This window comes from Myotis yumanensis, unplaced genomic scaffold, assembly GCF_028538775.1.
Source record: "Myotis yumanensis isolate MYYU_CA2020_CCGP unplaced genomic scaffold, mMyoYum1.0.hap1 SCAF_10, whole genome shotgun sequence".
Classification (NCBI taxonomy): Eukaryota; Metazoa; Chordata; class Mammalia; order Chiroptera; family Vespertilionidae; genus Myotis; species Myotis yumanensis.
The window spans coordinates 21666386-21693649 of NW_027223761.1; the positions used below are offsets into that span (position 1 = coordinate 21666386).

The following is a 27264-nucleotide window of genomic DNA, read 5'->3' on the forward strand; positions in this document are numbered from 1 at the left end:
TGGTAAAAGTATTTAGAAGAAAAATGAACTCTACTTCTAATATTCTCAATTCTGGCCTTTATGGCTTATTTTCAAAGAATGACAAAGTGCTATATAATAGTGCTAAGATTTTAACATTTCTTTTGAGCATAACAATAACCATCAAGTACAACAATTCATTTTTTGATGAGCTTGAAATAAAATTTTTGAAAGTGATGAGTGTGATTTAGAAAGCAAACCTTCCAGATATTTTAAATTTGGAACTCTGGAATGAGGTAGCTAGGTATTATCCCTATCTTAATATGAAAGGTTAAGTGACTTGTACAAGATCCTGCCACTAGTTAAGTAGCAACACAGAAATTAAAATCTAAGCCCAGATCCCATATATATTTCACCTTCTTGAGGATAAATATTACAGAATATGGAATTTTTACTACATGACTTAAGTTACCTTTCTGCATGCAAAAGCCCTTTTTTTGTTGGCCGATGCACAAACATCAAATTCAAATGTGTGTTTATTTTAATGTTATATCAGAGATGGTTTTCAAAAGCTAGTGACAGAGAATTGGGTTTATTTTCCTTTATACTTTTAACTTTCATTCCTGTTGGAAAATAAGGCACATGCCCTCTTTTAAAAGCTGGCTACAAATGTAGGTCGCTGGAAGTAGTATTGAGCCTTTGCATGTTTCTTCTTAGTCTTTTTAGATTGCCAAAGAAGCTCTAATTGTAGCTGCCAGAGAAGAATTTCAAATTTTAAATAAGCTCTCAGGAGTAGCAAGGGGCTGGGGGGGGGGGGGGGGGGGGTGGGGAGCGCAGGTTGGGGGGTGGAAAAGGGAAACCCTGGGGTCAAACAGCAAATGTTTGACTCAGCTAGCACTTCAGAATTATATGCATTGAAAAGTGTATGTTCTGATAATTTTCTGAACAAATAAATTGTTGACAAACAAATGAAGGGAACATACACTGATTACAACTCTGCCTTCAAAGGGCTTGTCTAATATTAGTCCTTATACTGTGGACAAAACGTATTACAGTGACAAAACAGTTTTGATAGGAAATACAATAAATATTATACAGGCTAAAAAATTAAAAATGCATGGAAAATGTGTTATGTTATTGAGCATGCAACAAAGCTTGCAAAGTAGAATGACAGAAGGGCCAGAATTATTTTTTATTATTTTAACATGATGTATTAAAACTACAACTTTGGAAGTAAGTATAACAAAAACAACAAAAAACATTAAAGAATATATCTGGCCAACCAAGGAGTGTTTCTTTAACTTCATTCTTACAGCTATTTCAATTTTTGGCAGAACACAAAAAACAAGATAGATCTGAGATACTTTCGAATTCTATTTACTCAGAAAGACCAGACTGTACTTTAATGACTAAAAGCAAACAAATGATCGCTCCCTGGATTCAGAATTCTAATTTTTGCTCCATGATCAGTAATTTGAAGATGAAGAGCAAACACAGACTTAATCTTGACACCAAATTAATAGAAGGAAAAGAAACCTTTTTAATAGAAATTGAAACTTTACATTGTTTATCAAATAATACTGCTACAACTAATTCTAAATCAACTGGTATCTCTGATCTCATTTATAATCAAAGAATCCAATAAAGCAAAAGATATGTGGTACAATGAATAAGATCTTAACAAATGAGTTCTGTATTTGAGTAAAAGGTTGATATTTTGGGAAATAAAAGAATGCTTTCAAATTATTAAAATAGAATTTTAATTTTTACTTATGGATTTAAAGTCCATAAAATAATTCTGAAGATGATAGTCTTAATTTTCATATTTCATTCCTAAATATCTTGTTACACTAATTCATCAAATATGATATGGTTCATTGTAAATGAATTGTTACTTATTCCATGACTTATGGGTGGCAGGCTTGATCCATGGTAGAGGGCATGCAGGAGGCAGCCGAGCGATGTTCTGCTCTCACATCAATGTTTTTCTCTCTCAAACTCAAGAAACTATTCTTCCAAAAAGAGGAAACTATCTGCTTAAATAAATTTGATACTTTTAAGAGAAAAAAAATGCATGTAGGAATCCATTAGTGCAGTGGTTCTCAACCATCTGGCCCTTTAAATACAGTGTTTCATGTTGTGACCCAACCATAAAATTATTTTCGTTGCTACTTCATAACTGTAATGTTGCTACTGTTATGAATCGTAATGTAAATATCTGATATGCAGGATGGTCTTAGGCGAATCCTGTGAAAGGGTCGTTTGACTGCCAAAGGGGTCGCGACCCACAGGTTGAGAACGCTGCATTAGTGCATATAAACATAGTTTGTATATGTACAAACACATTATCTTTTTTATATATACAAATAATGTTTTCATAAAATATTCAAGATGCAATACTGAATATATAGAATACAATCTAATCTATACCTGTAATATGTCAGCAGGGTCTTCTTTTGCAGATGCGATCAACGAAGTATGCCCAGCAACGATTCCTTCTGCCAGGAAATACTTGAAGAGCAAAGGAGAATAAGTATTATATTTATCCTCTTCTGTAAAAAAGAAAAAAAAAATATAGTCAGAATCCTACCGAAAACCACGAACAAGCAGATGTTTTTATATAATTTTTCTCTTTAAGACAATTATAGGAGGTGGGGCGATAATTATGTTTTCCTAAGGTACAGTTAGATAGGCTAAACAGCGGTTCTCAACCTGTGGGTCACGACCCCTTTGGCGGTGGAACGACCCTTTCACAGGGTTCGCCTAAGACCATCCTGCATATCAGTTATTTACATAACGATTCATAACAGTAGCAACATTACAGTTATGAAGTAGCAACGAAAATAATTTTATGGTTGGGTCACAACATGAAACACTGTATTTAAAGGGCCAGAAGGTTGAGAACCACTGAGAGATACTCTTATTTTGAAGTAGATACTCAATAGAGTCTTCCTGACTTTTATAAAAATCATTCTCCATCTACTACACCACCTCCGCTAGCCACAAAATTTAGAGGGTTATGCATGTGAGATTTGCAAATTTGCTGCTCCTTTTGAAGGTATGCTTTTCCCAATCTGAGAGCAGAATTTTGTACTATAAAAAGCTAACGTCTATTGACTTGAGGTGTCAGAGAACAGAACTAAGGCTGAGGATTATAGAAAGTGTAAGCCCAAAATCTGAGTATGTATTTTGTACAAATATCTGGCCATTGAGTAAACTTTGTGATTCCAATGACCAATCTTGTGTGGCCAGGCTGAAAAAGCAACATCGAAGGGTACAAAAACTGAACAGAGATATTAACTGCTGCATAGTATACTAAAATGAATTAATAATTTAAGCCCAGGCAAGCTAACTACCTATTAAAGCAAAAAAACTAGTAATCTTCAGAAGAACATAATAAAATTCAAAATCATTACAATGTTATTCTTTACAATTTACAGATTTCAACCAAAAATTACTGAATATGATCCAGACTAAGGAAAACACACTCCAAAGAAACTATTTCCAAATAGGCTCAAAAGTGGGATTTAAAAGAAAAAGACTTCAGCCCTGGCTGGTGTTCTTGGTGGTTAGAGCATCAGCCCGCACACGGAAAGGTTCGCAGGTTTGATTCCAGTCAAGGGCATGTACCTGGCCTCAGTCAGGGCACATGCAGGAGGCAACCAAATGATGTGTCTTTCTCACACTAACGTTTCTCTCACTCTCTTTCTTTTTCACTTTCCCCCCTCCCACTCTATAAAAAGCAATGGAAAAAATACCCTACAGTGAGGATTAACAACAACAACAAAAATACTTCAAAACAGCTATTATAAATATGTTCACAGAATTAAAGAAAAATGAATACAAAGTATTAAAAACATATGGTATGAAACAGCAATCAGACTATCAATCCACATAGGGGAAGTAGGGGAGGGTGAGGGGAAGGGGAAGAGATCAACCAAAGGACTTGTATGCGTGCATATAAGCCAAACCAATGGACATGGACAACAGGGGGATGAAAGCATGAGTGAGAGGGGGGGAAGTTGAGGGTTAATGGGGGGGGGGGGGGAGGTTGAGGACACACTTGTAATACCTTAACCAATAAAGAAATTAAAGATTTAAAAATAAATAAATAAATAAAAATTCTGAACCTTAAAAACAAACAAAAAACAAACAAACATATGGTATCAATAAGTAAACAGAAAAAAATCAACAGAGAAATGAAAAGTATAAAAATGAAATAGCCGTGACTGGTTTGGCTCAGTGGATAGAGCGTCGGCCTGTGGACTGAAAGGTCCCAGGTTCGATTCCAGTCAAGGGCATGTACCTTGGTTGCGGGCACATCCCCAGTGGGAGGTGTGCAGGAGGCAGCTGATCGATGTTTCTCTCTCATCGATGTTTCTAACTCTCTATTCCTCTCCCTTCCTCTCTGTAAAAAATCAATAAAATATATATTTTTTAAAAAAATGAAGTAGACAGAAAATTTATACCTTAAAATTATGGTTCTTTAAATAAAAAATTTACTTGGTGATCTCATGAGTAGATTAAAGATAGAAGAAAAAACAACACATGAAGGCAGATCAGCAGAAATTATGCAATCTGAAGAACACAGAAAATTGAACAGAACTCGAGACATGTGGAGCATGTGTTTAATTGGAGTCCTAGATACTGAGACAGAAAGAAGCAGAAACAATATTTAAAGAAGTGATGGCCAAAACTTCCCCAACATTGATGAAAATATTCAGTTACAGATCCAAGAAGCACAGGAAACCTTTACTAGGATAAATGCAAAGAAACCAAATCTAAGAACATCATAATTTTGGAAGCAGAAGGGGAAAATGGTATGATATACAGGGGTACAACAATACAATTAACAAATGATTTGTCATCAGAAACAATGAAGGCCAGAAGAAATGGTAATTATATATTCAAAGAGTTGAAAAACAAATCCAACTTAACCAAAAGTTGTAAATTCACAAAATACATTAAAAAATTGAGGTCAGCCCTGGCCAGCTGGCTTGGGTTGAGCATCATCCCATACACCAAAAGACTGTGGGTTTGATTCCCAGTCAGGGAACATACCTAGGCTGCGGGTATGATTTCCAGTCAGAGAGCAAATGGGAGGCAGCCCAGCCATGTTTCTCTCACATTGATGTTTCTTTCTCTCTCTCTTTCTCCCTTCCTCTCTCTAAACATATTCTCAGGTGAGAATTAACAAAAAATTGAGGTGAAAACTGAGGCAATTCATCGACAGCTGACTTGTACTATAAATCATTAAAAGGTAAAGGAAAATGACACAACATGGTAACTTATATTTATAGGAAGGAAAAAAGAATACAAATTGATGGGAAATTATAAAACACTGCGATTGTGTATTATGTATTTATATACAGATATGTATGTACAGTACGTCCTCGGGTTACGTGGGAGATCCCTTCCTATGGCGCGATGTAACGAGATTTTCGCCCTAAGTCGGAACCCACCTACATAAGCACCTATGTCACTCACATGGAGCACATGCACAGCAGTAATGAAGTGAAACAGTAAAAAAAATTTAAAAGAAAGATAACAATTCCTGACCTTTACTTGTGGTAAATAAATAATAAAAAACATAAAGCACATATGTACAGACGTCGAAATGATGGAACTTTTTTTTTTTTTTATAAATACTGTAAATGGGAGATGGCGAGGTAACCACGAAATGACATACGTCAAGTCCGACATAACCCGAGGACTGTCTGTATGTGGATAAATTATTTTTACTTTGAATTTCATAAAAAATACAACTGTTTAAAGGAAAATTGACAGAACTCAGAAAATGTAAATTATATTTGGCGATTTTATTATACACATCTTAGTAATTGACAGAACTGAAGAAAAAAAACGTTAAAAAAATAGAAAATCTGAACAACCTCATCAACCACCTTAACCTGATTGCATCATACAGTTCCAGAATACAATATACAAAAAGTTCTGAGGAGCAGCTAGCTAATTCCCTTAAACCCTCCCAGACCCAGATTAGATAACCGCATTTTTGGAAAAGCCTTTCTCGAGGCTGGATGAGATGATCACATGCTTCAGACAGCATCTTGTTAACTCCTATTATAGCCTTTAATACACATCATTGAAATTTCCCCACCAAGCTACAAGATCTTCATGGCAGAGAACACTTCCCTAGTATTGGGTATATCCCTAGTATTGGACACATAGTGTATATCTAGTAAATATTTGTAGAATTAATTAAGGGAAACAAACAACAAACAAAAATCTATCTTTGTCTTATAAATCAGCCAGATCTACTGTAGTTTGCTGAAAACACACCCTATCATAACACACACACACACACACACTCACTCGATCTCCCTCTCTCTCTCTAATAGTTATCAACTATATTTTTTCATACTCCTTGGAGGCACAAAAAACTAACAGGAGGAACATCACCTATTTAGGGATTAGCAAAAAAACTATGCTCTTCAAGCTGAAAATTACCAATTTTGTGAAACAAATTTTGAAGTTGTATAATAAGCATTTAATTAATCTATTTAGTGAATCCCCTTAACACTGGGCAAGCAAAAATGATAATGATGTGACAGAACTGCCAAAAAGCAAATGTGGTTCTGGCCAGAATTAATAGTCTAATTCCTAGGTTGAGAGAGCTGATTGTCCTCATCTATTCTAGTAGTCAACCAGAGTGACAATAATATATTTCACTTGGGTATTTACATAAACTAAAGTATCTTCAGAATGGTGTGAGCAGGATGGTCAAGGGACCTGAAAGCATGAGAAATGAGATATTTAGCTTGAAGAAAAAGAGACCTAAGGGATGCAAGGGAGCTGTCCTTAAATATTTGACAGGCTGTCATATGGAAATGGAATTACACTTGTTCATTAGGCCCCCAAGGGGTAGACTGAAGCCAGAGGATGGGAAGAAGAGTATCAATTTTTCCTTATATCAAAGTCTAAATGAGCTGCTCCTGTCATTTCACTGGGACTATGAAAGTCAACAATGACTTTCAAATTATCTATTTTCCTGACACTTTTAAATCTTTATCTTATTCCATTTGTTTATTGCAGGTATTGCTGTGGACAGTTTTCCCCAGTTAAGACACTTCTTACTCTCAGTTTCACTATTTCTTTAGCCATTCTATATATACATATATACAGTTTATATAGAGCTCTCAATTCTTTAGTATATAAATATGAAGTGTTTTTATTTATTCTTTCCAGTCACTACTTTCCACTATGCTATGAAAATCTTTTCTCATCTCTTAATGATACCTAGAGCTGATTCCTTGATTTTCTCACCACCAATTTCAGTTATTAAAACTTGGAACAGTTGCCCTGGTCGGTGTGGCTCAGTTGGTTGGGCATCATCTGTGCACTGAAAGGTTGCCTGTTCAATTCCTGGTCAGGGCACATGCCTGGGTTTCAGGTTTAATCCCTGGTAGGGAGCCTGGAGGAGGCAGCTAAGCGATGTTTACATATGTATGCAAAGCTTACATACAAGATCTGCACAATAGCATTGTTAGTAATAGAAAAAAAGGAATTAACCTAAATGATTTAAATAAATTATAGCATATCCCTACAATGAAATCCAATACTGTTAAGAATAAAGTATATCTATATGAATGCACAAGGACTCTTCTCTAAGATGTATTAAATGGAAAAGGCAAAGGTGCTAAATGCTCCCAAGTATATTTCTTACGTAGAAATATTTAAATGGGCTACCAGGGCAGTATTGTCTCTGGGTATGGGGACTGAGGAACTGCAAGAACAACTTGTTTTTTTCTACATATCCTTTTGTATGTTATGTATTTATTTATTTATATAAAAACTGTAAGTTATTTTTTCCATAAAGTCCTTCAAGTATTTTTTATGTATAATAAAGATAAATTTTAAAATATGGGACAGATATCATCATTTCTAGAATTCTAGTATAGGTCATTCTAAATGTGGAATATTGTATTCCGTTCTGGATTCAGCTGAAGAGACAATGCTAAACTAGATGTGACAAGAAAAAAACCAGGATGAAAACCAAGATACATAAAAACTAATTTAACAAACTATGTCTATTTAGTTTGGATAAGATTTTAGATGTTAAAACAATTATTTTCAAATATTTTAAGAGTATCATGTGAAAGACTAGATAAATTCTGTATTATTAGTACAGAGGGCAAAACTAGGAACGAAAATCAGTTATAAGTAGATGGAGTAAACATTAAGAAAAGGAACTTTCTAATAAATCATAGTATTTTCAAAAACAAACACTGCTTTGTGAAGTACTGAGTTGTTTTAACTAGATAATTTGTACTCAAATTGTGTTTGATATCTGTCAAGGATTATGGAAAAGTGATTGGTGGCTAGATGGGAGCTTTGATGTAACTGCCAAGGTTTATTTCATTTCCACAAATCTCCAATCTAAACTAAAAAAAGTAAGGGAAATGGTATTATGAATGTATATTTAAATAAGAACCATTATACTTTTAAAGATAAACAAAAATACGATTTATCAGTTTTACTTTTCTTTCAATAAGAAGACAATAATGATAAAAATCTGAGATATATACAATGAACTTGTTAGCACATCAACTTCTTAATCATTCTGATAATCTCACTCTAACTATGAGATTCTCCAGAAAAATCAATTGGCATTAATTCTTGTCTTTTTTAAAAAAATGAAGGACAGTGCCCTGTGAACATTTCTAAGAGCTACATTATCAGATATACTTGCCTAATTTATTTCAAGTTCAGATCAAAGTTTAAATTTAAATTAGAACTTAAGACAATTTCTCTTTAATATTCCTTAAATCCTGCAGAAAGTTAAATACTTACTAGTAATTTCAGAATAGGAAAACCTGTAAAATCATTACACACAACAGAAAACTGATCAGAAAGCGAAAATATGTATGCTATACTAACCAATAAGAAGAACTGTTCCAACAGCCAAACCTCCACCTGGAAATAAAACAAAATGAAAAAAATTAGTCTACGTTTTCACATTACTTTTAGCATAAAAGTTAGGCTTTACCAAGGACAGATTTCCAATAACTTTAAAATTGCTGTTGAAAACAACATTTTAATCACTTTTGCAATACTTTGCTTAAGGTGCTATTATGAAATAATTACATATTATGTGTAATTACACACTACACATTACAATTACTTTCGCAGTATACTGTACTATCCTCCATTCTCCTGACAGGGCCATGCAGCATTCAACATAATAGTGGTTAAGGATTTCAATAATGTTATATTTAGCACTTGTTAATAAATTAACTCAATAGCCAAGACCTAAATGTGCACACTTAACTACTAAAGAAAAGAAATTCCACCTAAATCTTTATCTTCATATTTAATGGGCCTTGGAGAAAAAATCCTGATAAAACAGATTCTTTTTTCATTATGAATAACATACACAAAGTCTGCACATGCTCTAAATATATTTAGAATTTAAAATAAACATTATATTTGTCATTTCAAACAAAAATGTCACAATCACAAAATAAAATTTCATTATAACTAGAAAATGTTCTTTTAAGTATCTGAATTGGGGTAATATGATGATGAACATATAACTCAAATAAGATTCATAAAAAATCAATTTAAAATCAAGTTTTAGGAAACTAGAGCTACACTAGAAAGATACATTCAACTACTATTTTATTATCAAAACATTTGTAAAGTATTACTTGTAATTAATGTTACAAACACAAGGTTACTTAAACATAAAAATATAGCGTGTACTTAAAGTGTAATTTAAAAAGAAACTACTCAGGGGTTGGGGGAGGTAGAATAGGGTATCCTATATAATAAAAGGCTAGTACGCAAATCGACCAAATGGTGGAACCACCAGCCTCTAGTAGGGAGGATAAATTGTGATGGAAGGAGACTTGACTTGGGGTGGGGAACACACAATAGAATATATAGATGACGTACACCTAAAGCCTATATCATTTTTTAAACCAATGTCATCCCAATAAATTTGATAAAAAAGTAAAAAACAAGAAAACAAAAAAATGTGTTTTGGGGTCACCCAAACCTAACTCATTTTCTACTAATCCCTTGCTTCCTGTCTTGGACAGATAATGCAGCTATTGATGCCTCTGTGTTCTGATCTGCAAAATGGGCTTATCATACTACATGCCTGGCAAGGAGTGTTAAGGAAGCTCATGGCTGAGGAGAGCCAGGATAATATTAAAACTTCAATTGTTGGAGACCACACTGGTCCCCAAATCTGAGGCACCCAGCTATGGGGCCTGCCAGAGAGCCCACCAGGGCACCTAGCAGGCAAACATGTCTGAACGGTCTTCAAATGTATACAGATGCTGTTGTAATAAATGGAATACAAACTCTGAAAAAAAAAATACTCAACGTTGTTGGACAATTGAACACAACGTAATTACAATGCTTTAGGGCTAAACAACAGAACACTAATTAAGAACTTACCCCAAAAGTCTTGTAGTGGCAAATGTTTTATAGGAAAACTTAGTATGAAAAGTTCCTTTGATAGAGTTTATTTTTTGCTTCATAAGTAGCATAAATGTTGTTTTCAAAGAATTAAAATTTGGTAACATACAACATTTGGCGATTTTATGATTATAAGAACATTCTAAATTGATAGAGAAAACAATAAAAAATAAAAAACAAGAAAAAATTTATATATTGTTATGCTTAAGTGGATTTGTTATAGAACTAAATATTTTAATTTCACATTTAGATAAGTTCCTTCATTATAGCATTTAAAGCTGTACATAGGACAACTTCAAATGTTCTTCAAACCAAAAGCTTAAAACACAAACTGAAAATTATGTGAAGATAGGAGCCAAAAAGGTTTTCTTTGGGCAAGATTAGGCTAAATGTTTTATGTACAGTTTGTGCCACATATAAACCATATAGACCATTTTTAAATCCATTTTGAACATTTAAATTACACTTTCCAACTCCTTATTTCCCTACTTTCCCTTGCATGCAAAAATAAACATTTAACTACCTAATCACCAATTTATCTGCAAAATGGGCTTATCATGCTACATGCCTGGCAAGATGAAATATAAGCACATAAAACTCTGCAGTGTGCTAGTCTTAAGTGGGTACTATAGAAAGGTAGTTGCCTTTCTTTCCTTAACCGAAATCTTACAGGAAGGATTTAAATTTATCTCAACTTTCCTGGGTCTACATTCATGTCTTCTCAAGTTATAGGAATTTATATAAAGTTTCCAGGCTTCATGTAAAGGAATACTTAGAGAAATAAAGATACTTTGTGAATGCTATTCACAGTGGGATAAGAACAGATCAAGGAATAGTTTCCCAATTAAATGAAGTGATACGTAGCTCAGGTGTCTGGCCCAGAGAGGTTTTCATAAGAGCTACCTTTGCTATTCTGGCTATTATTTTCTGATTAGAACAAACCACTGAAAATGTTCTTGCTTTATAAAAGATGATCACCATAACAGTGAATGACTATGCTACGGAGGTAATTTTCTGTAAGAATGATAGAAGCTACTGTTCCTGATAATTCAGAAAACACCACTCATTTAAAAATCTCATGTACATTAAAATTCTAATCTTTGGAAAGTTCAACATTAAGTAAAACACCATAAAATGGGGACATTTCAATGACTTTTATCAACCAAATTAATATCCCACCAAGATTTCTCTTACAAAAGTAATTTTGCTTTTTTCTCTATTATGTAAATTAACTACTCAAATTAGTATTGGCTCTAATAATGGTTGGTCATTTTGAAGGTTGGTTATTTTGAAGTAGTTAATAAGATGAATCTATCTTATTAACTACTTTTAAGTCAATCTTTTATTCTATGCATATGATGTACTTATACACACATATACACACACACATAGCAGCAGTTCCTCTAGTCTTCCAAATTTTAGTGTGACAGACCTCAAATTTTCCCCAAATATCTATGTATAAGGTATTTTGATATACCTCACTTGATATGCTGAAGTTCTAGCTGTATTTTAAACTAGAGTTTTTAAAAATATTTTTATTGGTTCCAAAGAAGAAAGGAGAAGTAAAGATAGAAACATCAATGATGAGAGAGAATCATTGATTGGCTGCCTCCTGCATACCCCTCCCTGGGGATCAAGCCCACCCTGACCGGGATTCGAACTGAGAACTCCTGGTTCATAGGTCAATGCTCAACCACTGAGCCATCGCAGCCAGCCAAAACTAGAGTAAGTTCGAATAAGTTTGTAGTTATGTCCCAGCAAAAATTTGAAAGCCTACCAACCAACCACAAGAGTATATTTTGACAATATATTCAACCAAAGCTAGCTTTTAATATATCTTTAAAATCAGTAATCCCTAAAACGTTTGACAGGTAGGTAAGCAATTATAATATCTTTCTTAAACATACAATGAAGTAAAATGGTCTTCTTTAATTGTATCTTATAGAAATATGGAGACACTTTCTAAGTCTGTAGGCAAACAAACACTTGGTTTTACTTCTAAAGCTTCTTAAGAAATATATTTATCTCCAGCTTACTAAAAACACAGACAGTAAAAATCATACCCACATTTAAGATTACATGAGTTTGCAAGCATAATATTTTAATGTATTAATTTCATCAAGATTTTATATTTAAAAATGACATAGCATTTTGTCTTAAAACTAGAAAAAAAAAATCTAATGCTTTAGAAAACATTAAAGAAAATTTAAGATCTTGTGATTAAGTGCCAATATTTTCCTATCTTATGATTTTTTAAATATGAGGTAAAGGATTTTTTAAAATTTGTATGAAGTTAGAAAATTATATTGATATTATTTTAAAGAATATTCAATCCCCACACTTCCCAAAACAAATCTTTAATTAAGCTATAAATTGTGGGTAAATAACGTCAAAGTAATATATTAGAATATGAAGGCCCAGCAATGATCCCTTATTTTACAAGGGTATCTCCCTTTTCAAAGTTAAGAGAAAATAAAAGGGAAAGGAAAAACACTTAGAAAAAGTAACAGTGAACTAAACAAGTCCTTTTAAGTGCTCTCTATAAAAGAGTAGTTTTGCTTAAAAGAATAGAAAGACATTTTAGAGAAAATGTGATGTTAAAAACAAGTACATATCCTTTCCTTAGTTCATAGCAATATCCTTAAATATTTAATGTCATACCTCAAATTAAATTGCAATGATTTCATTAATATATCTACCTTTTCTTCTCTCTCTGGGAGTATAAGACATCCTGACAACTCTTAATTATAACAATTATTGACTGGGCAAATATAGGAATCAAATACAAAAAGCTATGAAGTGACAATGGTTATATAGATTACATCACATGAAACAATTTTACATAAAAAAAGGAACAGGCTACAGCTTTTAGTTCTAAAATATCATAACCAGGATTATTTTATTGAGTCCAAACTCAATGAACATCTCCTACAGTCTCTAGACTGATATAGTGAAGCAAAGGAAATAAGCCCACTAGTATTTATTTTTTGACATCAGTGTTGAAAATGGCAGCTATATCGAACTTCTTTGGAATACTCTTCCTAGATTATTATTTACCCCAAATTCCTATCTGCCATTCACCCGACAATCAAAATTTAGTAAGCCCTAAACAGCAAAGAAGTTAACCCAGTCAAGCCTGAAGTCACCTTTTCTTTAAGTATCTTTTTGAAGGATGAGGCTGGGGAATAATTCCTAGACTCAATGATACGGCCCTAAAATGGACTACACCTTATATGCAAGGATAAAAGAAATTCTGCCAGAGTCTTTTACCCACTATAACCTCTCTTTGGAAGTTCTGGAAAAGAAAAATGGAATATTTACATGTAGTATCATCAAATAACAACATAAATTTCCTGAAAGGGCAGGGTTGAGAACCTGGATTAGGAAATCTCAGAACCTGAAAAATTTAAATGTAGCCCACTTGGAAAATGTCTATCAGTATCTAACAATAAAATTCAGTTGACAGAACAAAAATATTTAATATGATTAGATCATGTTTAGAAGATCCATATATAGGAAATTCTCAAATTTATGAAACACTTTGCTCTTGGAGTAGTAAGAATAGAAATTTGAGAATATTATTTAATTAGCCTGTATGATGACTTTTAAGTATATTTTGCATCTCTGCTTAAAATTACAATGATGTCACAGTGGCAACAGTAAAATATCGCTGTATTGTATGGCAATAACAATATGGTATTTACTTGTTACCCAGTAATTACTGAATTTATTTAGGCAACAATATGTCACAGTATAGTTTCATCATCCTGATATACCATCCTATCATTACATTTTGTCACAATATGGTCATATTACGCTTGTCAGAATCCCAGTCAAATAACATGTGAGTAACAACATAATCTGAATTGCTTATACCTATGTATATACACACTAGCAGCCAAATGTTTCACTTTCAAATAATGTTTTAATGAAAAACAAATGTAACGGGTTTGCTCCACAGGGCCATACAAAATAGAACATGAAAATACAAAAATGGCATTAAGAAGTTAACAACTAAAATACTTCTGCACATATTATTATTCCAAATGTAGTAATTCCTATAACAACTTCTTCCACTCCTTTGTACATTGAGAGTTAACTATACACACATAAAAAATATTTCAAAATCTCTAAAAACTGATACTCATTGCAATCATCTTAATGAACACTAATTTTTAGCATAAGCTTGTTACAGTCAAATACTAGAGTCCCTATCCTCAAGCATACCTGGAAAATTTTGAAATTAGAGTTCAAGTTTATATCACTGTAGAATCACATGAGGAAGTTGCTTTGAGTTACCTTTTTGGTGGGGTGCTTCCAGGGACTATAGTTAAATCACTAGTCTCAGGTTCAATAAATGGCTAAAATCACTTGAAAAGAGTTCTCAAAAATTTGAAACAGCTGTAGCATTTGCAGAGCACTAAATCTGAAGCATAAAGATCAGCCCAGGCTGTCAATGGCTTTGTGGCTATTCATGTAACTTAATTTCTGAGTCTGTTTTTTGAGCTTCATCTTACATGTTTCATAAATTCTTGTCCAGGTTTTTGCTGTTTTTTTCTACACATTATTTTATTTTTCAATCAAGAACTTATTGAGAATCTACTAAGTGACAGGAACTGTGCTAGGCACATTTTGTTACTCTAATTAGGAACTGAAGAATATAACGTCAGAAATGTGACCTTTTTGTTTGGAGAGTTTCAGGATCCAGTGAGTAAAATTACTTATCTCAATTGAATTAATATATAATCACGTATAATATATGTTACATATATATAAACACTTGGTGTAATCCTATATTTGAACTTCAATTTGAAAACAGCTTCCAAGTTTTAAGTTCAAATATAGGATCACACCCAAGTAAGGTTGCAAGGGTTAAAAAAAAAAGTGAGATAAATACTTGCCAACGAGATATTCTGAATAATTTTTGTTTGTAGTACCATGCAATTTAGGAAGGCAATAGACTTGAAACAATTAAGTAAAAAATACTTAAGACTTATGTAGAAATAACCAAGATCCAGTTAAGGACATGAAATAACAGAGGCAAAAAAAAACAACCACCATATTCTTTCTCACAGGTTGCTTGCCTTGTCACTTTCCTGTGCATTAAACCTTGCAGGGTGGGGCTGGGGGCTAGGGGTGGAGGGATTACAGAGGGAAAAATGTCGAGTGAAGTACAAAAACAAGCAATGGCATTTCTAGAATTTTATGAAAGTGTACAAGATTTAACTGGCACATATCACACACTATTAAGAAGTCATGAGATACAAACATACATCTTTTTGAATGAAGCAGCATTCAGATAGGAATTAACTAATTCACAACCTTTATTAACATAGGAGTTCTGTCCTACCAACCTAATCGGGTCAATCCTTTCAGTGTAACAGTTACAAAACAAGCATATTCATAGCAGGCTTGTCATGAAAGAAAGGCTCCAGAGATTATACAGGGACGCCTAGGAACTGCCCTTCTTTCACTCGTTAAAATGAGTTAATAGAGAAAAAAAGTCGAACAGAAACATAAGTGTATTTAACGCAGCAGATACGCGTGTAACTAACTTGGGATCTACATAAACCTTTAATCCATTCTTTTCAAGCCAACGTGGTTTGTTTAAAGATTCAGAACCGGAGATGAGCAGCCTGGCGGTGGAAGACAGGAAGTTACTTTTTCTTCCCCCCCCCCCCCCCCAATATCTTCCAATGAAGCCCATCTCTCACAGTGATACCAACTTTTGCAGATTAATCCAAACCACGAACTATCTGGGGGTGGCAGAGACCTGGAGGGGGTTCTAGAGAGGACGGCCGCACCGTCTCCAAACGTAACTCCCCTTGACGGAGGTAACAGCACGAAGGGATCCGGTCGCAAACTAGAAAAAGTGACACTGGGAGCACCAGCACTGGTCTGGTTAACAGCATTTCCAAGTCTCCATGCAACCCCTCCTCCCTCCACTCTCTCAGACCAGGCCATCTCTCCACGTCCGAAGGCGGGGGGGCCACACAGACATGTGGGGTCAGGCGAGCTCCCCCAGCAAGTCCCCTCCCTTGCTTTCCCTCTGTCGAGCCTAGATCTCCGTTCTGAACCGACCTAAGAGCTGGTCCAGGGCTGGGAGCCCGGTAGATACCAGCAGCTGTCCGTTCCGCACCGACGGCCGTGTGCCTGCGATGGACACCAGTCGACAGCCGCCGCTCTCGGTGCCGCTGGCTCTCGGACCCCTTCTCTGGAAACTGGTGACGTTGTGTTTGCTGGCTGCCGCCGCCACAGATCCCGGACTCCAGGCGCCGGGGCCGCTGGTTCCCTCTGCCGCCATCTTGGCGCTTCCCGCGTAGACCCAATAGGAACTCTGGGAACTCCCGTAGCCGGCCTGTCAGCGCCAGCCCCCAACTCCCGCCCCCTTACGGCTCTCGTAGCCAATAGAACTGAGAGTTCCGTCTTAAGTCAACCAATAGCAAGGCGTCTTGCTGAAAAGTGCTCTCTGCGTGAGGACGGCGGACTTGTGCGGAACCCAGGTGAGAAAGCCCCCCCTGAGCCCTGGGTGAGAGCCTTCCGGGGTTCTTTGGGGCAAGAGGTGGGTAGTATACAACTTTGCTCTCGTTTTGAGTGTCTTCATGCACGTTTAATTACAGAAGCGATCGGTGGAGCGAAATATCAAGCAACTGCCAGTAGGACTTTTCACCTAGGCTTGTCTGTGAAGAGGAAAGATACATTTCCCCGCCCCTTTCTCTTCTGATACCTGATTGAAAATTCATCGTCTTCACCTGAAGTCACTAATTTTTTTTTAATGGTTGTGTTATACTGAAGGAATCGGAACTCACCTTAATGAGTTGCTTGCTGAGCATCTGAGCTCAGTTTGTCAGTGGCAGGTGGGTTGGGTTTAGACCGTAGAGTGAAAACTCTTGAGCTTGGAGCCGCCTTGGTTTCCCTCAGATTCTAAGAGCAAATGACAAAATGTACTTCTCTGGCACGTCCCCGTGACAAGCTTTCGTTAATTTTAATTAATGCTTCTGAAAGTCCCTTTCCATAAGTGGTGTGAATGACAAGTGTTACTCTGACAACCTTGTTCACACATTTAATTGTCGTTTGCTGTTAAGGCACCTTCAAATAACAAACTACTTGAGGTATTCTTCCAAAAAAAACTGGTAAGAATGAAATGTGTTTGTACTTTATTTTCCTAGTGATTTGTGAACTTTGAAATGAGAGCTTTCTTATTAGAATAGGAATTTTATGTGCAATGGGAAAATGTAATTTAGAGCTGTGTCTTTCGATTTAAAAATTTTCTTAAAACTGAGCGTGTGTGTGTGTGTGTGGTGGGTAAGTGATTTTTAAAAGCATTCATGATTGACAAGTTTAAACTAAAAAAGACTCCCAAATCATGCCTGTACTACAAAGTTATGACTGGTTTTGACAGTGATGTATGCTACTTTTAAAATACAACCAAACCTCATGGCAGTTCTTGCCATTGAATTGTTTTAAATCTCAATGACCCGTTAAAACTCTTTGGCAGGTTCTGTTTGATACATCAAAATTAGTTTGCTAAGTAGTGACTGGAGTTTTTCATTTGGGGAGGTATTTCATTTTCTGGATTTTTTTTTTTTAAGAAAAATGTTCAGGAAAAAAACAAACTTATGTTGCTATTCAACTATATCATCTGGAAAGTTTGATGAGGTTTAGATGTTTTTATTTTGGATCTTTCGCCAGTATATATCTAAATCATTCAGTAAATAGCTGTTAAGTGCTTACTCTTTGCTTAGACCTAATCTTGTCATTTTTAGGCCTACAGAAATAAAAATGTTCTTATGTGAGGGAGAAAAGGTTAACATTAGAAAACAGAACAGCACTTGAATACATTGAGCAATATGTACAAATTTTGTCCTGTAGTAACTACTAAGAAGAGCAAAACAAAAAGTGTCAAAGCATTTTAATATCAAATAGAAACATCTTGGATATTTTTGTTGCTCTGAAATACTGATTTTTTACATTTTATTTTTCCTATTCCCTTGTCTCCTACTCTGTTTACCCTTTGGTTTTCTAAGGATGATGATGTGATGCTTTATTTGCCTTATTACTAGAACTGAAGAATTGTTTTCAACTTTTATAATTTGGGAAACATGACATATGCACCCAAGGAATTTCTAAAGTTAGGTTGTATCTTTGGAATAGTATAAAATTATCAGAGGATAATTTAATTTGTCTTGATTTTTTTTTACAAAAACAAAACTTTCGCTCTCAAAGCAAATAATCACAGATATTTGCATTTACCAGTATATAGAGTTGAATATAAGGCATTGGATTAAATACAGTGTATTTTTAGAAGTGAAGAGATAAAAAGGTATATGTTTAGGTGTGCTGTTAATGATGAATAATAATTAATTAATTAATTTCCAGGTAATGAGCTAAGTACACAGGTTACAGGAAAAAGAATACTTAGTCTTTGCCTTCCTTGAGTGCACAGTTGAGGGACATAGGTGGATAAATAGAATACTAAAGTATACTATATAATTTCTATTGGAGGACAAATGTCTGATACCTAACTTGGACTGAGAAGGGCCTTGGAAAGTTTCCCCTGATGAGAAAGCTTAACCTGAGTTTTGAAGAATGTGTAGGTGATATAATCATAGAGAATGGAAGCCATTGCAGAGAATAGGAAGACGGCTCCTTCAGTAAATCTGTTCTCATTGCTTCTGTGTAAGTAGTTCTCATGGTTTATGCATAGTATGAATAGAAGGGGAGATTGGAGAAGGTCTAATTGGTTTTCTTAAGGTAGTAGATTTTTTTCCTTTAGGGATAATAGGAAATGGGAAATCATTGAAAACTTTTAAGGAAAGGATGACAGTGATTATATTTGATCATTATGTTTTGGCTAAACATGCTAGAAGAAAATGGATTGTCTAAAAGTGTGACTGGAATAAAGAGAATGGAGTGAATTAAGATATTACTATAAGGGGTAGAATTGATATGATCAAGGAAGGTTGACAGGAGGAACCAAAGATGATTAACAGGTTTCTGCCTCGAACAGCTTTGTGGGTGATCCTATCTAATAAAGAGGGAATATGTTAATTGACCCTCACACCATCACAAAGATGGCAGCACCCACAGCCAATAAGGAGGGAATATGCTAATTGACTGCCACACCCTCAAGATGGCGGTTCACACAGCCACAAGATGGCCGGCAGGGGAGGGCAGTTAGGAGTGACCAGGCCAGCAGGGGAGGGCAGTTGGGGGCGACCAGGCCTGCAGGGGAGAGCAGTTGGAGGGTGACCACACCTGTAGGGGAGGGCAGTTAGGGGACTGGGCCAGCAGGGGAGAGCAGTTGGGGGTGACCAGGCCTGTAGGGGATGGCAGTTAGGGAATGGGCCGGCAGGGGAGGGCAGTTGGGGGTGACCAGGCTGGCAGGGGAGGGCAGTTGGGGGCCATCGGGCTGGCAGGGGAGCAGTTAGGCGTCGATCAGGCTGGCAGGGGAGTGGTAGGGGGTGATCAGGTTGGCAGGCAGAAGCAGTTGGGGGCAATCAGATAGGCAAGCAGGCGAGCGGTTGGGAGCCAGCAGTCCTGGATTGTGAGAGGAATGTCCAACTGCAGGTTTAGGCCTGATCCCATAGGGATCGAATTTTGTGCACCAGGCCTCTAGTAGAGGATAAAGGATAAAGGAGAGACAGCAGAATTTTGTAGTTATGTTGGTTATTTTAGGGAATGGGAGATCATAAAATGAGTATTTTTAAAAAATGTATATAATTGGAGGAACCTATGGAGTAGTCAAGTGGAAATATCCAATGCACAGTGGATTATGTGAAAGAGGGAACTCTAGATGAAACATAGATTTGAAGTTAATTAGCATATGATGGAAGTTTACCCCAGGAAATGTAATTTTCGAATCAGAAGAAAAAAGAACTAAGAATAAACTTTGGGGGACATAAATATTTACAAGCTGGGCAAAGGAACAGAAAACAAAATAAGAATTGGAAAGTGATTATTTGATTTAGTAATAATGGTTTATTTTGTTAAACTGAAAGGTCAAATAATTGTTTTTAGAATTAAATGGCAAGTGAAGTTGAATATTCCATAAAAATAGACCACTTTACATTTTAGAAAAATTTGTTCTGGAGTGGTGGGAGGGGATAGAAAGAGATGACAAAAAAATCAAGGGAGGAGTTTTGTTGTTTGAGAGGCACTGTAAAACAACTTTAGACAATTGATAAAAGGACTTGAATGAGGTAGAAGGAATGGAATTGGAGCACAGGAGAGGGATTAGTGTTTGAAAGAAGGGACAATTCAATGACTAGAGGGTATTAAAAAAGTAAGGCTCTTGCTTTCTGCCATTAAATCTTGAAGTCCTTAGGACCATTTTATCTTTTTACCATGTTCTTTATTACCTTCATCCACTCCCAGGACCTCAGTTACAATTTATATACCAATGTCTAACATTTATAGTACAGATTGCTTCTCTGACCTCCAGAATCATAAATTCATATATTTACCTATTTCTTAAAAGTCTTAATGGAACCTTAACCTCACAATACCCCAGACTGAACTTCCTCTAGTGCAGGGGTGGGGAATGTTGGGCCCAAGAGCTGTATAAGGCCTGCAAAATCATTTGGTCTGGCTCTGCCAAGGCATTAGGGGTAGTTAATTAAATGTTTGACCAAATATAGTAGGGTAATTTTTAAATTGATAATTTTGTATGGCTTAAGAATGATGTTATAAATACCCAAATGGCCCTGGGCAGAAAAAAGGTTCCCTATTCTCGCTCTAATGTTTTGTATCTTATTAAATGATAAGACAATTTGTAGAGTTAGTTGCCTAAGCAATGGAACTTCACTCAATTCCTATTTCAAGTTGCATTTTGCCATATGCAGTCCATTACCAAGACCTGTGAATTTACCTCTTAATAGCTCTCTGATCTATTCTAGGGCATTTAGCCCTTCTTTGGTTCTCTTGAAGTACATTCTCCATTCAAGAGCCATCCTGACCTTTTCAATAGAAATATGATCATATAATATAAAACAAAACTTCTTAAAGACCTGCATGTAGTTCCTTCTACCTACTTCTGTAGGCACATCGCTCTATAAATTCCCTTATCCTCTAAATTCTGTTATTTATTTATTCTTCTGTACTCGCCATATTCAGTAAAGCCATCTTATCATCCTATCAAAATAAAATCAGCTCCAGTATCCTAACAATGAACAAATAAAATTGGAAATTAAAAAAATGCAATTGACATTAGTATAAAAAAAAAGAAATACTTAGGCATAAATCTAAAAAAATGCATACAAGGTCTATATGAGGAAAACTACAAAACTCTGATGAGCAAAATTGAAGAACTAAGTAAATGGAAACATTCAATTTTCATGGGTAGGAGATCAATATTGTCAAAATATCAATTCTTTCCAACATGATCTATAGATTCAATGCAATTCCAATAAAAATTCCATCAAGTTACTTTACAGATATAAGCTGATTGAGGCAAAAGACCCAGAATAGCCAACACAATGAAGAAGAAAATCAAAGTTGAAGGACCACTGTTACCAAACTTCAAGATTACTATAAAGCTATAGTAATCAAAACAATATAGTATGGACAAAAGAATAGACAGATTTGTGGAACAGAATAGCCCAGAAATACACTCAACTATAGTCTACTGACCTTTGATAAAATAGCAAAAGCAATTCCAAAGATAGTCTTTTCAACAAATTGTGCTAGAACACATAGGCATACACATTCCCCCTCCCCGCCCCCACCAAAAGAATCTAGACATAGACTTTATTACACCTTTCACAAAAATTAACTCAGTGGCTTTTCCCATTGTGTCAGTGCAGGTAAAGCATGTAACAGATATTGTGGAGGCTTACTACAGAGTCTCATGATATTCTGGTAGCATGATTGAATGAATGAATGGCATGGTTATGCCTGCACAGAGGGAATTGATGGACACCACATAATTCCTTTTTGTTTCCTATCAGTATATTAGTACTCACGAAGGGAAATCTTAGTCCTGACTTCCAGGATTATAGATTTGTTTTACCTGTTTTGTACTTTATATATATGAAGCAATGCACTTTTTTTTCTTATCTTTGGCTTTTTTTGCTCAACATTCTATTTGTAAAGAGAAGAAAGATAGATTTGGCAGAAATGAGGAAGTATTGGAAAAGTGCAATGTACAGTAGCAAAGGCAAGAAACAGGATAAGAGGAAGACTTTAAGGAGAGCAAAGGATAAGAAAAAATGCCATGAATAGCTTAATGATAAAGGATAGAAGACTAAGATATGAGAGTTTCTTTCAGCTTCAGTCAAATTAATGATAATTATTAGAGAGTCACTGTAGTCTTGATATCATGCACGCAAGATTCTCATATCATTTTGCCAGAAGAAAATAGTAGGAAACTTGTTACATATTCATTAACATATTAATATGTGATATTGTATATTCTATGTAATTGTATATTTTAAGATGAGTATTCATATGCTGTTATCTTATTTTAATGACAAAAAATTAGTTTTCAGTGTAGACTCTCAAATGTCACATGTAAACACATATAGAGCAAACTTTTAACATTTCAAATAAAAATGATAAAACTTTTTCTCTTAGTCATAAGAATTGTAATGGAGTTATTATGGTTGAATATGAGGCAGATTTTGACATCCAAGACAGTATCAACTATAATATATTTTGCCTTTGTCATATTATAGCTTGTCACAGAGTTTTTCAACAATATCGTATACATTCTTCATATCGAGTAAATATCTGTTTAATTAGTCTTAACACATCAGCACTACAAACTACTTCTCTGCTGCCTTTTCATGCTTAAAATTAACTTTAGATATTCATGCTGACAAGTAGAAATTAATTTAATATATCAGAACTATATGCGGTTGGTGTTATCAACTTCCTTAAGTCCTTGAACACAGTTCTCTTTAGGTTGATTGATACATTATGTTACCCACTTACTTTCTTCTCCTACTTTAAATTCCCTCATAAAGAACTTTAATATTCTGTTTTTTAAAATCATTTTATCCAAAGTGTCATTGAATATCTGAATTCAAAATCCCATTGACCTGCTAAAGAGGAAGATGCATCTTAACAATTGAGAAACATTTAGTCATATATGTTAACTCAAATCAACATGGCTGAGAAAAGCCTTTAACTAATATAATTTTGATTTTCTACTTTAGAAATCCTGAAACCATGGGTCACCCACATATGCTTTGAGATGCGTTAGATGCTTTTTTTTTTTCCTGGAAGCCCTGCAACAACTCTAAACTTTGAATGTATTTTAGAACAGATCTATGGTAAGTGGGCTCTTTTCCTCATTTTTTTTCTGTCTGGTTTGTGTTCAAGTTAAGTCTTATGAATGCCCTAATGCTGCTCCCTGCTGGACACTGTAATTTTTGAAGGTTGGCACTTAATAGATGGACAAGTAACTGGTTAGCTGGAGGGGAATCCTTGGCTGCATTCACACACACACACACACACACACACACACACACACAAAATAGTATATGACAAAAGCAACTCTGTTATAATGAGTAATACCATTGTCATTGTGTTGATATCTGGAATATGATGAAAGTGCTGATAGTCTTGCTTCTAATTTTCATTGTCTGTTTCCTGTTTAATAGCATCTAAAAGTTATAACCAACATACATGAGAGTTTACATTATATTTTTTTCTTTTTGTAGTAGCAAACTATTGGAAACACCCTAATGTCTACCCATAGGGTACTTGTTAAATGATCTGTGGCCTAGCTATACAGCTTTAAAAAAAGAAAGGATGTTCTCTATATGCAGATTTGGAAGTTTTCAAACATACATTGTTATTTCAACAGAGCAGAATTCAAACAATGTATTGTAAACTACTTTTTGTGTAAAAGGGCGGGGAACCAAAATATGGATATATCTAGAGATGCTTATATTTGCATAAGAAAATCTGGAATGGTATACAAAATCTAGTAAGTTGAAAATTTGATTATTTAAATGAACTGTCTCAGAACCCTTAGTTTTTTCCTATGACAAGGACTTTGACTGCTTTTGTGTATCTGTGTGTAAAACTGCGTTTTAAAAGAAAGCTCTATATACAGAAAAGTACACATATTATAAGTAGACAGCTCAATGAATTTTTTAGAAGCCAAAAAAACCCCATGTAACCAGCACCTAGATAAAGAATATTATCAACACCCTAGATGACACCGTCATGTTTCCTTCCAGTCACTATTTATTTCCCTCCCTGCACTAGAATAACCCCTACCCTGACTTTTCAGTAGCATCATTAGTTTTGCTTGTATTTATATTTTATATAGAATTATACAATGTATTTTATGTCTGGTTTCCTTTGCTCAACTTTTTGTCATGAGATTTGTCCATATTGTTGCATGTAGTCATACTTTGTTCATTTTCATTGCTGCATGTCATCATATGACTATCACAGCTATTGTTTATCCATTCTATTAATGGACATTTTGGAAGTTTCCATCTAACACTGTTATAAACATCATAATACATATCTCTTGATTAATATATTTATGTGTTTCTTTTGATGATATATCTAGGAGCAAAATTACTGGATCATAAGAATATATGTCCAACTTTAATCAGTATTGCCAGTTTTCTAAAATGGAACTAGTTTACATTTATATGAGAGCTCTAGTTGCTCCACGTCTTTGCCAACACTCGATTCTTTTATCCACCTCTTTATATTTTTCAGATTCTGGTGTGTATAAATAGCAAATCATAATCATTTTATTCTTTAGTTCTCTGATGATTAACGAAGTTGAACACCTTTTCATTCAATGTATATTGCCTATTTCATTATTCTCTTTTGTGAAGTAACTGTTCATTTCTCTTGCCCACGTTTCTGTTTGGCTGTCTTTTTCTGTGACTTGTAGATGTTTTTTATATATTTGGAATATGAGTCCTTCATCTAATATAGGTATTGCAAACATTTCTCCTGCTCTGAGGTTTGCCCTCTCAATTTATTAATAGTGCTTTTGATGAACAGATGATTATGACTTTAAAGTCATCTAGTTTGTCATTTATGTTTAGTGCTCTTTACCTCTTCTTTAAGAAATATTTGTCTATTCCAAAGATGGTCTGTATTCTGTTTTTCTCTAAAAGTATTATTGTTTTACATTTTATACCCATAATTTTAGATTGTATTTTTCATGTTAGGCAATTTTGCTCTGGTTTTTAGACTCAAAAATCTACCTCTAAACAGAAAAGGGAGGTGGATTTATGTTAATGGCCATACTTATGTGCTTTTTTACTAAACACTCCCTTAAGAAAACAGTATGTTTATCTATATTTGCCTCAACTGTAACTTTAATGTACTTCTTTATTTATGTTGCTTGCCTGTAAGCTAATTCTACAAGATTATTCAGGGAAGGATTTCGGGGGTGGGAAAATAAATGTTATGATTTTTAATATTTTAAATAGTGCTAGTAATCATAAAAATTTTTATCCATGAAATATAAAGTTTGGTGAAGTATTTACAGACACAATGCCAGTTACCTCATTTAAGTATAGTTCATTCTGTTAAAGTTTGGGATATTTCAGCGAGGGAAAAATTAGGTTTTAGTTTTTGTCATCAAAGCAATATGAAATGGCTGGCTGTTAATTTGAGAATTATTTTATAAGCTTCTTTTTAATTATTTTGATTGTAGGTAGGTGAGCATTCATTTGTGTATAAGTTATGAACATTCACAAGGTTTTCAGTGATACTTTTTATTATTCAGAAGTACATGAGACATATGTTCTGATTATGTGCCATTATTTGTATTGCAGAAAAGTATTTTTATATACTCTCGTATTTTAGTTTTTATTTTGTCAATAATGTATATTATTAACTTACTGTATTACTTAAGTCTACATTTATATTTCTTAATGAGAGAAATTGCTTATTTAAAAATGTATTTTGTCTGTGATCACAGTGGTGAAATTATAGAAGGCTCTTAACTAAGCACTTAGATATTTTTCACTTGTCATCTACATTTCTTAGTTTAAAGCATCAAATTAAATAATATTTTATCTTGGCTTTTATTTTAATTCATGCATTTAAAAACTGAAATACAGATAAAAGGTAGTTTCAAAATAAATTCAGTATATTATTTATGAGTGGAGCAACACATTAGCATTGGGTTCACAATAGATCATATCGCTTTTATTCCATCTTACAAGCTTAGCAGCACAAACAGAATAATCAACATATTATTTGGCTGTCATCTGCTGAACAGAAACCAGAGATCACAAGGAGGTTTTCCCTAGCTGTGGTGATGGCCTTTTTGTTCCAAGCCCCCATCTGGGAGGGCCATGGTGTGTTATCATATGGAACGCGGGGTTTTCTGTAATCTGCTTAGCTGCACTGCAGTTTGAATCTTCATTCCATGTTTGTGTAATTTATAATTTTAATGAGACCATGGCTCTTGTGGGCTTTGAAATATATTAAAAGCTCTTTTGTGCATATGCTTTTGTTCTTGCTTAATAGGCTCAGTGTATTTAAAACTGATGAATTTTTATTCATGAATCTGGATGTCTGGGGATTAACTTAGACAGAATATCATTGCTCTCATATATTGATGATTAGAAAGTTTTTTATTGTTATTACTTTGTTTTTATATGTGTGTGTTTGTCTGTGTCTGTGTGTATATGTGATACTTGTAACCAGGAAAGGAAAGAAATACATAATTTTAAAAAGGTAGGAAAAAGTGGCATGGCTAGGTTATAAAGAACTGATTTCGATGTTATCCATCTTATTTATTGATACTCATGTATCATCTTCCGTCTTAGTATTTTAGATAAATATTATATTATAAAGGAATAATTATGAAAAAGTAACTTTTAAATGAGTTAATACTTTATGTACTACTCTTTATAGAAATTTCCA

The 27264-nt window shown here is 34.6% G+C and overlaps 2 protein-coding genes across 5 annotated transcripts in view; one reads left to right on the forward strand and one right to left on the reverse strand.

Moving 5' to 3' along the window:
* The window catches only part of ELP4 (elongator acetyltransferase complex subunit 4), a 171859-nt gene extending 155142 nt beyond the window's left edge, over positions 1 to 16717 (reverse strand). For all 3 annotated transcript variants that reach the window (XM_070428114.1, XM_070428115.1, XM_070428116.1), the window contains exons 1-3: positions 16486 to 16717; positions 8857 to 8892; positions 2389 to 2510 (exon numbers count right to left, since the gene is read on the reverse strand). In XM_070428114.1, the coding sequence (XP_070284215.1) occupies positions 2389 to 2510; positions 8857 to 8892; positions 16486 to 16708 (381 nt within the window). In that variant the 5' untranslated portion in view covers positions 16709 to 16717. The remainder of the gene's footprint in view (positions 1 to 2388; positions 2511 to 8856; positions 8893 to 16485) is intronic.
* A 164-nt stretch (positions 16718 to 16881) lies between these two features.
* The window catches only part of IMMP1L (inner mitochondrial membrane peptidase subunit 1), a 38881-nt gene continuing 28498 nt past the window's right edge, over positions 16882 to 27264 (forward strand). For both annotated transcript variants that reach the window (XM_070428118.1, XM_070428117.1), the window contains exons 1-2: positions 16882 to 16966; positions 23562 to 23678. The gene's annotated coding sequence lies outside the window, so the exon portion shown is untranslated. The remainder of the gene's footprint in view (positions 16967 to 23561; positions 23679 to 27264) is intronic.